At 37.8% G+C, this 13,648-nt stretch overlaps 1 protein-coding gene and 1 long non-coding RNA gene across 5 annotated transcripts in view; one reads left to right on the top strand and one right to left on the bottom strand.

Moving 5' to 3' along the window:
- Positions 1 to 422: 422 nt before the first annotated feature.
- On the bottom strand, positions 423 to 12,930 carry ARRDC3 (arrestin domain containing 3). Of its 4 annotated transcripts, none has more exons than XM_043593550.1 (8): positions 12,256 to 12,930; positions 8,202 to 8,283; positions 6,125 to 6,272; positions 5,035 to 5,137; positions 4,437 to 4,693; positions 3,942 to 4,104; positions 3,515 to 3,669; positions 423 to 952 (listed from the first exon to the last, which is right to left on the bottom strand). In XM_043593550.1, exons 1-8 carry the CDS (start codon positions 12,533 to 12,535, stop codon positions 896 to 898), a joined length of 1,245 nt encoding a protein of 414 aa, XP_043449485.1. In that variant the 5' UTR covers positions 12,536 to 12,930; the 3' UTR covers positions 423 to 895. The 4 variants fall into 4 exon arrangements, with proteins under 4 accessions (XP_043449485.1, XP_043449502.1, XP_043449511.1 ...); XM_043593567.1 differs by lacking the exon at positions 12,256 to 12,930 and adding an exon at positions 9,174 to 9,672; XM_043593576.1 differs by lacking the exon at positions 6,125 to 6,272 and having other exon boundaries at positions 12,256 to 12,290.
- Positions 12,887 to 13,648, top strand: part of LOC122491168 — a 56,053-nt gene continuing 55,291 nt past the window's right edge. Inside the window, exon 1 of the long non-coding RNA XR_006299294.1 lies at positions 12,887 to 12,987. This is a non-coding gene — a long non-coding RNA (uncharacterized LOC122491168). The remainder of the gene's footprint in view (positions 12,988 to 13,648) is intronic.

Here is a 13,648-nt window from a genome sequence, read left to right on the forward strand (position 1 = left end):
AAAATAACTCAACAGTGCAACAAAACACAAATAGCATTCCAACAGTTTGGCAAGTGATGCGTTCACCTGAGATTAAGTGATTTTAGGCAGTCAGTAACAAAATGCTGCTTTGCTGTAATAGTAGAAAGGCAACAAATTCTTAAAAGAAACCAAGAAGGTATACAATCTTGACAAAGTCTCTTATTAGCTTCCTCCTCTTATCTCTTTTCCCACATATCTGTTGCGTATCTACTACAGTAGGCTGCAAAACATACAGCAAGAAGGATTGGCTTGAAGGCATTTGATGTTTGTAAATAAATCCACAATAGGATCCAAGCTGAAGAGGTGATACATGGTCAGCCTAGTAGGACATTTCTGAGCATGTGCATACGCAGGTAAAGTCCAGGCTATATTAAATTAAAAAAAAAGTCAGTGCGTTTTTCTCATGTTAAAGTTTTTTCAAAGCTTTCTTTTGTTCCTTGTTGTGCTGACCACAAACAAGTTTTTAAAGAGTATCAAGAGTCTGGCATAAATGGAAAAAAAAAAAAGCTGTAGTGACATCGGAACTGCACAATGTAAGCATTGAGCATGTGCAAATTTTCAAATCAAAAGAAGGAAATCATCCCTCTTTACAACGTGGTGTCTTGACACGTATGACCATAGGCTAAGAAGACTGCTCTTAATATGTGCCTGTTTTAAAGGAGAAAAGCTTAGATCTTCAAGCATGTTGGAGCAGTCCCAGAATGTTGCTGTAGGCTTCTAAAGCATGATCACTGGTTGTTTCATGTATCTGCCATTTTTCTGGGCAAAAGCAATTCCACTTCCTCTGAAAACGTGTCTCCAAGATACTTCTCTGTCCTCAGCTGGGAAGAGATACAGTTCAGAACCCACATCAAGTTGATCTAACACAGTTCCTTCAACGAGAGGGGCAGGATGGTCTATCATCTGCTGACTGATCAGGATTTGGATCAATCTAAAAAGAAAAGTGAAAAAAAAAATAGTTATTTGATAAGGTCTAGTAAAAATGCAGCTAATGACTAACATTTTGAGTACCACTGAGGAATTTAATCAGAAAGAACATACACAGCATTTAAGGGAAGAAAGGATACTAGTATTATCTATAAAGTGTCTTAGATTTAATTACTAGGCTAATAATAAAATTTATAAAGGTATGCCCAAATAGTTCTCTTTTCCAAAAGGTAACGGTGAAATTTTATCAGAGAATGGTGTTTTACTCCGCACTTAGTAGGAACGAAGACTCAAATACACAATGGAAAACATCTTCATAGCAATGATCTCCTTTTATGAAGTATCCCTTTTATCCTTTTACAAAAAAGTCAACTCCTCTCTTTTCTAGGCTTTGAGAAGAATGCAGTTGTGTAAAACCCCAGAGGGCCTAGAAAAACAGTGTGTATCAAGAAATAATGCTGAACCCAAAATGCTCTACAGTCTTCCCACCTTCTCTATTTCTACAGTGACTTTCATATGCACATACATTTAAGCAACGTGAGTATATTTCAGCTGTTTCTCAGCTAGAAAGAGAATTGACATAGGAAGGCAAATAGCTGCCTTTAATACGTTCCTTTTTGTGAGACATCGTTTGGGCAACACCCATTTTTACTTGTATTTAAATGTGGCACAGTCCAAAGTGCCTCAGAAACTTTAGGTAAAACACATTTTTAGAGGAAAAAAGCATCTACCTTTTAATGACTTAAAAGAGACAAAAAAAAAAAATCACTGTAATACAATCTAGAACTCCTCCCCCCATGCGGCTATTAATTAAATCACACTTTGAACCAATTTAGGGTTTTAAAAGTTTTTAAATTCCCTTAATTATCTTAGTTCACTTTAAAAGAAGGAAGTAGAATTTTACTACAAATTGCTTAGATTGTCATTCTTTTAAAATGCCTGTTGTACAGCCAGAAGGCCTCAGATCAAATCAGTAGTGACTGACTTAAGACAGAAACATCAGTGTAAAAATGTAATAAAATCTGTAAGTGGGAGAACATTTTTAACACTGTAAGGGAAATTTTATGAAATAGAATAGTAGGATAGAAAACCATAAGAATTTACAAAAACAAATTCTAAATATTCTACATTTCAATGAGTAAAGGGATCTCCTATTAACCACATTCAAAGGAAAACACACTCTTCTGGCAATGATGTTAAGGGAGAAAAGGAGCAATTTCTTACAGAGTGAAACAATCCCATTATGTCTTATTTGAGAGTAATAATACGTAGTAAAATTGCTAAACTATGATAACCAAAAGGATTAGGTTGATTCCAGTGATTTACAAAACTATTTGGTATTATACTGGTATCAAGGGCAACTTTAAAGCCCTTCAAACATGTATGTATTTTAAAAAAAAATTTTTAATGTGTATCTATTTTTGAGAGACAGAGACAGAGCACGAGCAAGGGAGGGGCAGACAGAGAGGGAGACACAGAATCTGAAGCAGGCTCCAGGCGCTGAGCTGTCAGCACAGAGCCTGATGTGGGGCTCGAACTCACAAACTATGAGACCATGACCTGAACCAAGTCAGCAAAGCCACACAGGCGCCCCTGTTCAAACATATATTAAGATATATTCTGAAGTATCCCAAAATTGCTGGCTTTCTACCCTGCCTCCTTGCCTTCCACATGCTGTTTTTCCTGCCTGGACTATATTACTTTTTGAGGACTACTTATTTTGAAGATCTGACTTAATAATCACCTTCTCAGGGAAGCCTTTCCTGATTCCCAAGCCCTAATGAACTGTTCTCAAATGAACTGCATGCATTCCTATCATACTATTATGGAATATTTCATCTCTAAATTTGTTCTTCTCACTAGTCTGTGTGCTTCTCTCAAGTAAGGGCCATGTTTTATTCACCTACATGCTTGGTGGTCATCAATGGGAGATGAATAGAAATGTTTGTCTAACATGTTTTTGCACATGTTCTTTTCCCCTATGACTGTTAAAATATGCAAGAATTAAACTTGAAAAGGCTGATGAGTAAGATGAATTAAAGCTACTGAATTAATTTATGGTTGCAAAATGCCACTTCTATTGATGCTTAAAATATGAATTAGTCCTGGGGTGCCTGGTTGACTCAATCTGTTGAGCATCTGACTCTTGATTTTGGCTCAGGTCACGATGTCATGGTTTGTGAGGTTCTGACAGTGCAGAACCTGCTTGGGATTCTCTGTAAAGCTCTCTTTCTGCCCCTTCCCCGCATGTGCTTGCTCTCTTTCTCTCTCAAAATAAATATAAATAAGCTTAAAAAAATGAATTATTCCTTTAACTGACATTCTGTGAGCATGAGACTGGACCACTATCCCTGTTTCCCCAATAATATGAGTCCTACTTATTAAAGTTAAGAATGAAACTTATTTAAATCTGGACAACCATAATTTAATGCTTAATCCTGTTGTTTTAAATTATTTTCCTATTAATATGATGCTAATCAAAACTGAACTACGTTTTTAAAAAAGTCTACAATAGTTATTTCCCAGAAGAGCTAGCCTATTTCATACTTGAGGAGCTAGTGCTTACCTCTGAATACAGAGGTGGAGGCAAGAACCGAAACTCCTGGATATAAGCAAACAGTGGTCCTTGAAGCGCTCTCTCAAAGTCATCACAAGCACTCACTGGTGCAAGATTGTTCCGCCTTTGTTCCTCTGTTACCACTTCTGCATAGCTGGGTGGTGCTGAAGGAAAAAGATACACGCAATTCGAACAGCATGTTCTTATGCATGTCAAGATACACAGAATAATAGATATTAAAAAAGAATGTCAAGATAAAAAAAATAATTTTTTGTTTTGTGATCAAAACTACAGGCATATAGGTTTTAAATCTAACATTAGGGACACATCTACTGTCTGCAGGTATAGACAAAAGTGTATCTATAAAATATTAGAAGCAAAATGATGTTCTTGAAAATATTAAGAAATTAAGTTTAAACATGCATTATCAAATTACCTTCAGGTCTTTCAGGTAGGGATAAACCAAGCCAGTTCATATTCATGCTACACTGACTGCTTACACTTGAGGTTCTGCTACCAAATGGATGTAGAGGAATGGTACCAATGACAAGTGGCAAATTAAGAAATAAATCCATAGCTCCAGGAATATCCACATATACCTAAACATTGAAAAAAGATGTTAAGTTTAGAATTCCAAGTATTATTTCTTTTTTAAAAACTAATAACCCAATTTTAATGTTGAAGCCTTCATTTACTTTCTTAGTTATATATACGTAAAACATACTAGAAATTTTTCTCTAGTTACGTATAATACTGTATAGTACATTTACACGTGAGGTAAACGATTAATTATAAACCAAATTTAGTATTTACATATATTTTTATATATCATATACGGAATATAAAAATCAAATCCTGGATATAAGACAAAATAATATCCTCATGACTTTAATACTAAATAACAACAACAAACCCTTAACTCTATACATACCATTAGTGAATATTCCACACGAATTATGCTACAGTCGAGGATAGAGGGAGAAACTGGTGGAATTTTCAGCAACTTTCCATTCCAGGTATCTGTCTTTCCAGATGATAAGGATTCCCCACGTAAGTTAGCCACAAGCTGTTTTACTTCCTTCATTTTCCCTTTGGCATAGAAGGCCTGTGTTTGGTAAATGGCTGCCTTTGGCACTACCATTCGGGAAGAGCAGTTTTCAATCTCAGCAAATATCTGAATTGATTCACCTAGAGAAAAAAAATATGTATCTACTGTTAAAAAAGCAGAAAAAGGTAAAACAAACCCCAAAATGGATTCTTAAGAACTTAAAATGTAAGTTCATTGCTCTACATGGACTACATGGACAAAAAACTGTCCCAAAAGCAGGAAGTAATTTAGAATTATGAAAAAGAACTACTCATTTATAGTAGCTATTTAAAAATGGACACTACATTCCAATTTACGAAAGAAAACTGAGTTACTTTACTAAAGAATACTATATTATGTTTGCATTTAGAGACATTCCATAAATTTATATATAAAAGCTAAATGAAGGGTCGTTTTCCTTGGGAAGCCATCTCATACGTACCTGGGGTATAGCCCTTCCTTTCGATTTTGGCACTTAAGGATATTGGGCCTGAGGTACAGAACCAGCAACAGAGAGTCTTTTCTTTTGTGCCTGCTTGGGGTGACTGTAAGAAATAAATTTGGAGAAAAAGATCAATGCATGAAATTGGCACGGTAACAATGTTTTAATATAAAAATCCCAAATTCTTGGAGAATTAAAATTAAAAGCAGTGTTGCTTTTTTTCTAAGTGTATCCAAATGTACTTCAAAAAAAACCTAACTGATGGCTCCTGAATTATACAATTATTTTTGTTTATATATAAATTTCCATTCAATTAAAAAAAGGGGTACAAGGTTTAACATCACATTCCATAAACAAAGTTTTACATATACAGTAATTAAAAACTAACCATCCAAACAAACAAAAAAACCCTTTCCACATAAACTGCCTTTAAAAAAAAAAGGCAGCTTAGAAAGCAGTTTGCTTATAATCCCAAATGTTAACATCTTTCTTTAAGAATGTAACAATCAATTAATTATGTGAAAAAAGGAAAACTCTCATTTTTAATGTTATTTGCTTGAAGATGTTATCATTTGTTTAAACCAAATAAAGTTTTTAAAGTCAAATTTGAATCTTGTGGAAAAATGCAATTAAAAAGAATTGCTTTTAAAATGGAATTGTTTTTTCATCAAAGTGACAAAATCTCCCCAACATTTGACAACTATCCCTATGTTGGAAGAATGCAATGCGAATTTTAGATTATGATCTTTTCATGGTAAGTGATATGGTCTTATAATAATAACTGATACTACTGTTCCTCTTCTGCTAGAATTATCCAAGGAACAGATCTATTTTTTGTTATTGTTATCTTTTGAGTAAGAGTTATTTCATACCATATGCTGAAGTTATTACAATGTCAGAAAATACGAGCATACTTTTCGCTAATTTGTGTGCTCTTGACTGTATTTTTAAAATAAATATTAAAAAATAAATAGTTATGAATTTTAAAATAAATCACAATTTAAAATTTATACGTATTGCATAGTTTAGGTGATTATTCTTTAATATTTATATGCTGAAAACAAGAATGAAGAATTCAGTCAATTCTTACCAGTAATGAAGGAGTGTTGATATCTATATGCTCAAAGACTGTAAATTCCTTCTTTAATTTTACTGGTAGAAGCCAAGGCCTGTGCAATTCGGCTTTCACCCAATAGCGCACACTGCCATGTCGGCCTTCGAATGAGGTAGCAAGTGGTCTGTGCAGAATATAAAGTTCAATATATTAATTTTATACCTCTTTTTAATAATTATACAGCAGGTCAGCATATAGAAAGAAGTGTTACTACAGGGCACTGTTTATTATCAATGAGGTATCAAACATAGAATTTTTTTAATTTCCAAAGGGATAAGTCATTGGGGGAAAAAAATCTTCTGTTTTCCAAATGACAATAGCTAACAGTTAATATTATAGTAATTTTGCTTAAAAAAGCCAGAAGAATACAATCCCTTTAAACTAAGAAGAAGCTACTTTTAATGCTGGTGGCAAAATTATGCAAGTTTGGAAATGAACAATTCTTGAAAGATCAAAAGTTTAATCTAAAAATGAAGTTAAGAATGGTTTAAGTATTTCTATTAAGAAATTCTACCCACTGGCTAGAAATCTCTTTTTGTAGTAACTAATTAAGAAGGTCTAGAAAAGGCATAGGCCATTTGTTATAATTTAAAAAAATTTGCATTTTATAGGTCTACTGAAACTCTAAAAAGCTGGTTTCCCATTTCCTAGTTTACTCATACTCTAACTCTTTTTGGCCAGGTTTTCTAACTTTATAGGTTTAAAAAGAAAAAGAAACATTTCTGTTAATCTGTGTCAAGAAAATCAGAAGTGTTTTTCAATTCTCCCAAATTTTATTAATTGTGGAAGGTTTTATTTCGGTAGGCTTAGTTTTTTTTTTTTTTTTTTTTCTTCTTTCATAATTTCCTTAGAAAAATGCCCAGGGTTCAGTTATGTATAAGGTACAGTGCTAACTTAGATTAGCATGAGAAGTAGTGTTGTTTTTACAGATATTTTTGTATTTTAGACTCCTGTATTAATGTGTATAGCACAGAAAAATAAAATGCAGTATTTATGTTAGTCTTCCAGACTTTATTTTAAATGACCTTGATTTGGGGTGCCTGGGTGGCTCAGTCAAACATCTGACTCTTGATTTTGGATCAGGTCGAGACCTCACGGTTTGTGGGATTGAGCCCCATGTCCGGCTCTGACTGACAATGCAGAGCCTGCTTTGGATTCGCTCTCCCTCTTTTTCTCTCAAAATAAATAAACAAACATTAAAAAAAGTTAATGACCTTGGTTTACAGATTTTTAAAAAACATATAAATATTAAATTACCTTCACCCTGAGAAATATTCAGGCCCAGTATTAGCATTATATTCACACTTGCAGTATGTCTCTTAAAAAGTAGATTAGGGCATGGAGGAAATAGAATATTCTGAAAAATACCATTTATGAACTATTCACATGTAACTCAAGTACTAGAATTATCAAAGATATTAAAAAATTGAGGGAAGTATTTGTTTTTTAACGATCTATTTTTATGTTAAGAATAAACCACTTTCTTTTCTTCTTCCATACTATATTCCAAGCCTTATATTTAGGTACATGATGGGTGTTTCCTTTTAAGTTCAGATCATATAGTATCTCTTTTGGGACCTTTTCAATCAGCTCTGCACAGAAGCTGAACCCGTATCTAAAGAACATCACTTCTAAAGTTAATCTATTCCTAATTATTTTTATCTTTTTAGTTTACTGCTGTTGGTTAGCATTAGCAGAAAAGACTTGATATGTTCTATGTTTCTGCTAGTACCAATTGATGATAAATAAAGTACTTACAAAATGGCTACTATTTGAGCAGAATCTTCTAATTCACTCACGTTAGGTGAAATACTATTCAAGTTTTAAAAACCTCACAGATCTTGAGACAAAGTACTAAGAACTGAGCTTTGCTTTCTATAATTTTGCCAGGCTAGATTAAAAAGTAGCTACTTCTTTCAGTGTATTGTTTTCCTCTAGCAACATTCAATAATGAAAAGGGTTTTTTTTTTTTTTACTAAAAATATTTAAATTTAGAATAATTTTAATTTTAAAAGAATGGAGGTTTATGAAGAATGCCTGTTATAATACTTACGTCTGTGGAAGCTCGAAGCTGAATGCATATTCATGCCTTCCTGAATGAATAGTGTTGAAGCCTTCTTCGGAATTATCATCATCTTAAAACAAACAGAAAAAGAAAAAGCTTGACGTTAAACCTTTGCACACTCCTCACAGTGGCATAACTTTAAAGATACTCCTATAACAATTAAGGCCACAAGCTTTGTAGTCTGAGAGGTCTTAATGCCAATTCTTACTTTGGTTACTTCCCCTGGGTGAAATACAAATCCTGAGACTTCAGTTGCCTCATCTGTAAGATGGGGATAATTAACACTTCTACCCCAAAGGCAAGTATTTTAATGGTATATGAGCCAACTCTACAGGATCTGCATCCAACACAGTACATGCTCAACAAAAAGAGGAAGAGCTCAAATTTCACACTAAGATGTTATCTTGGTCTCCAATGGTTTATTTAAGCTTATTATGAGACATATAATAAAAACTGGGTAAACCTTTCAAGTCTGTCAGTTTTGATACAGATGAAATGAATGTTATAATTCTAAAACCATTAGAAAGCTTTGTCAAATGTTGACGTTAAAAAGAAAAACGGAACAGTGATTTTAATGTCAGTTTCAAAGCTAAAAATAAAAATTCTTTATTGACCCTAAAATGATGACCACACTCAGTTTGTCCTAGCGACAGCTAAAAATGTGCAGACATATATTAAAAAAACCCTTAAATAGCTTTAAGATCTTTTAAAGGTTGCCTGCTTACGGGGAAACACGTTCTACATCCTTGAAAAATGAACTCCAATTAGGTTGTTTCCAATTTCCAGATGAATGACCTTTCATTTTATAACCAATTTCTTTCGGCCAAAGAGCTTATTTTAAAAATTTCTCCATAATAAATATACTTAATGAAAATACGGGCGGGGATTCTGGATTCTTAAAATGACTTTTCTTAGCCTTCTAAATATTATAATTACATAAATGTCTTATTATTAACGTACTTTTTAGTGTAGACACCATCATTTACCACGAGAGGAGACGAGATTGGTAAAATCATTTAACTTTCCCTCACCAAAAAGTATCGAAGGTACACAAAAAACGTGATGCTTCCCTTACATCAAAGGGAGAAAAGGAAAAAAGCGCGTCTGTATGTGGATACTTTTATTCAAAACCCACGATGATTCCCTCATATCTCAGTACTATTTTCCTCGTCCCCTGTGCAAATCCTCTGAAAGAATTTCAGCACTGAAAACTGGCTGGTGAGTTGGGGGCCACGTACACTCGCTCCCCTCGAAGGCGCCCAAAGTTTGCCTCCCTCTCCTTTTCTTCCCTTCTCGCTCCCTTTTTGTGCCAGCTCAGCAGTCTCATTGAGGCGAGCTGCGGCGGCCGCGCCGTGGTAAACAAGTGCCGGGCTGTCAATCAAGAACTAGACCGGAGCAGGAGAGGACCGGCCTAAACCGGCGCGAGCAGATCCCAGCCGGCCCGCCCGCGCGCCGCCGCCGCCCGCGCGACCCGCTATACATACGGCATACGTCGCGCGGCGCTCGCGCTCGCGTTCGCGCAGCCTAACCTGCTGGACTGGGGGCGGGGCGACCGCACCGCGGCGCTTCCGCTTTACACGCCCCAGCCGGTGACCGGTTCGATCTGGCTCGGGCCACCCTGACACCTTTACAGTTGCGGTGAGGGAAACTGGGGCGGGGTGGGGGGTGGGCAGGGCTGCACAGTCCCCGGGAAACAATGGGGAGGGGCCAGGGAATGCTCGCCAAGGCCCCGACCCCAGCTTTCGTTGTCAGTGGCACTTTTCCCTCTTCTCCTTGCCAGCCTTTACGGTCTGTCCCTCAGGTCAAATCAAGGTAGCCGGTCTGGGGACTGCATAGGTCCACAACACGCTTTGTTTCAGCTCAGGGAATGAGCGTTTACAGAAGCCAGCTGACATCTTCCAGCCGAGAACAGGAAAACGGGGTCCTGCTAACCCTGCCTACCCAAGTTCCTTCAGAATAGAATTGTCAGCTGAAGTTACGCCCAAGGCCGTTCGGCACCTGTAAGGCCAGCAGGAGCTTCTCCCCCTCTACTCTGCTGAAACCCAAGATCGTTTTCTTCGGGGTCCCCAAGCAAGCCGAGGTGAGGGGCGACAACATTCCGTGACATGAACCACGGCGCCTCCACAAGCTCGGGGAGGGATGCGAGTACGGGCGGGGGCGGCCACTCTGGAGGGACCTTTACCGGCGCACGCCGGTTCCAAGCCTCGCCCCAACCGGCGCGAGCCCACTCTCCCCACCCGCCCGCGCCCAATCCAATCAGAGCCTGGCATCGCCTTAGCAACAGGCTAACAAACGCGGCTCCGCCTATCGCCGGTCGCCCGGGGCGGGGTCTCAGTTACCAGGCTAGTTTGAGAGGTCCCACTTTTAAGTCATTGAAACTATTCCAGCTAAGAGCTCGTCCGCGCCTTGCAGGGGTTGAGGGGCATCTCGTTGGGGTACGGGGTACATAGTTTTCTTTACCGTGAAATCATCGAGTAACTAATCAAACTGCGTCTGCCCCCATAAGTCGTTATTCTACTTTTATCCCCCTGCAAACCTCAGCTCCTTAAAAACCTTTGTTTCTTAACCGTTTGATAAAAAGCTGCAATGTCCAGAAAGGTTCAAACACAAACTCGTGTGCCTGCTTCTCAACAAATACCAAAGCTGTCATTAGGCATTTACATTTAACATCAGTCTTACTGCTCAGAGGGATTAACTAGAAATTATTTCAGAATACAAATGACCTATGTGTAACCGTGAAAACCCAACCAAAGAACTGATTTCATCTTAATCTATTAAAAAAAAAATGAGTTAAATGCTGTAACTCCCAAGCATCCTTCATTTCGACACTTGCCTTAGTTCAATTAGCACTTCCTCAAGGATGTATATTTTTTAATATTAAAAAAGGTAAAGATGTCCTGTACTTTTTCAAAATCGTCAACATTTGAACTAAATACTGCATGAAAAAGGAGAAGCATAAAATTACATAACCAGTTTTAACATTATATTCTTCTTGGGCTAGGAATTAAGTCATCGCCACCACCTGACGCGTGTAACCAATCTGCTGAGAGCAGAACAAGCGCCCCTCCTCACCACCCCCCAGAACTGGTCCGAAACAGGATTGAACCGCTTCTAACAAAGGGTGGAAACTTAGAAAAACAAGCTTAGAGTCTCCTATATTTCCACAATGTAACCACTTAAACAATAGATTGGAAATCTTAGGACCCCTTCTCCCCTTGACAACCCTTCATCTTCCCTTTCTAACCAAAAATCAAATCCAATGTGCCGAATACTTTTCAATTCCATTTGACTGGCACCGGTTTCATTGAATGCACGTTCCAAAGTTAGGCATCATACTCGGAAAAGAAAATTACTGACCCGAAATGGCTTCTAAAACTGATTTGAAACCTATCATAATGATAGACACTACCCTTTAAAATAGAGAATGCTTGATGTAAATTTATAAAGGATCTGGAAAGAATAGGGAAAAAACACGTGGGGTGTTGATGCCATATGTCAAAATAAGCCACAGAAATCCTTTATCAAAGAACAACGATCAATTCTTTAAAATATTTTGCGTGTCAATACTAAAAATGAAAACCACCTATTTACCCACTTAAAAATGTTACTCCATTTCTTCACTGAAGCTTAGTTTTTTAAGATCTAAGGTTGCAGAGTACAAGGGAAAAAAATCGAATATTGGACTGCAGATTTTAGCAATTCATTTGAAAACTTATTAGTAAAATTATTGAATGAGATTTAAGTAGAATTTACAAGTAAGATAGAAATGTATTCCAAGTGCGTATGGCACAGACCAAGCCGGGTATAGACAGAGGTAGTTGAATAAGTGCAGTTTGCAGTCACTTTGCAGATGCCTGCATGCATTACGGCTTAACACACGATGAATGTCAAGGAGAATCCCAATCTTCCAACTTTGCTAATCTTTATCAAACTGCTATGTGTTACGCCAGGAGTAGAATTAACACGAATTCAGGAAAATTGAAAAGGCATTTTTCCAAAGAAAATCAAGGTCTAATGATTTCTGTATAATATAAAAACTTACCTCTTTCGTGTCCAATTAAGATGTCTTTATGGTTGAAATATTCTACTTCTTCAGTGTAATTCTGTGTATAGGCAGTATTGGAGCCGGCGTTTCTTGACTCGGTCCAGCGTACTTTCGCATGTCCTCTTGCATGAATTTTAAGAGATTTTACTCTGATTTCCCCAGTAACTTCTAAATTCACCCTTCCTGAGACTGTATCCCCACTAGAATACACAGGGACATTGCTGTCATTAAGACAGTCAAAGCTTATTGTCAAACTCTTCACCTTTCCCAGCACCATGTTTATAACAAAATCTATAAAAATATAATGTAAGACGAAAAAAGTCAAGATCACATATAAAATGTGATCTTCACCTAACACTGATCGATGTCTTTGCCGTGCAAAAAGCTTGCAGGCAAGATCAGTGATTCTTTACAAATAGTTCATTGAGATTTCTTAAAAAGTCAGGGCAGCACAGAGGCTGCTGCTCCACGATTCTGCTAGTCTCAGTGGTCTCCTTACAAAGACGGGCGGCTGGAGGCTGCCAGCTCACTTTAAGAGCAGCTTTGTGAAAAACAACCCCAGTGCGCATGCGCACGCCGCGGCTGCTGTCCGCCCTCCCTGCGCGTCCCCTCCCGCGCCCGGCTCGCTCCCTCGCACGCTCGCGGGTACAGTAGGTGTACAGCTAAGGGAAGAAGACACGGGCTGTCGGGAGGCTGAACCTGACTTCTCTTCATTGTGGGCTCCTATTGGTAGGCAGGCTACCGTAAACCCTCGACGTGCTATCTGGAGCCCCTTACCGAGCACACTCTAATAGATAATGAAAGAGTGGGGCACTGGGGGACAGGCGCCGGGTGGGGAGATGTTTGCAAAACCAAGTAGGGATAAACTGCTGAGTGACCAGACCGAAGCGAGCGTTACCGGCGCTGCAGGGTTTTGCCCACTACTTGGATGGAAAGAGGAAAAAGTGATGTGTGAAGAGAGATGGGGGAAGGGGAGAAACCGGTTGGGCAAGCGGCTGGTTGCCGAGCATAATCTAACGAATTTCAAAAGAAAACGTAATAAAAACTAGACAAGAAACAATGTTCTTAGACAAGAGCATTCTTGGCTTGGATTATTTAAAAGACCACTGCGTTGTAGGCAGAGTGGAAGGGAACTCAGTCGAGGCCAGAGGAACCTTACAAGAGAAGACCAGAAGGAGCAAGAAAGAGAGGCAACTATGATCAATAGTTTTTTTTTTTTCTTCTTCTTCTTTTTTTAATCAATAGGTTTTGCTTACTCCTCGACTGCTTTTTCTTCCATCTCTTAATTAGATAGCAACGAAAAGCAACCAAGTTGTTTGCATGATGACGCCAGGGGGGAAAAGGCCTGACCACTTCCTAGAAGGAAGAAAAGAGGCTTTTTAAAGACACC

Source organism: Prionailurus bengalensis, chromosome A1 (assembly GCF_016509475.1).
Source record: "Prionailurus bengalensis isolate Pbe53 chromosome A1, Fcat_Pben_1.1_paternal_pri, whole genome shotgun sequence".
NCBI lineage: Eukaryota > Metazoa > Chordata > Mammalia > Carnivora > Felidae > Prionailurus > Prionailurus bengalensis.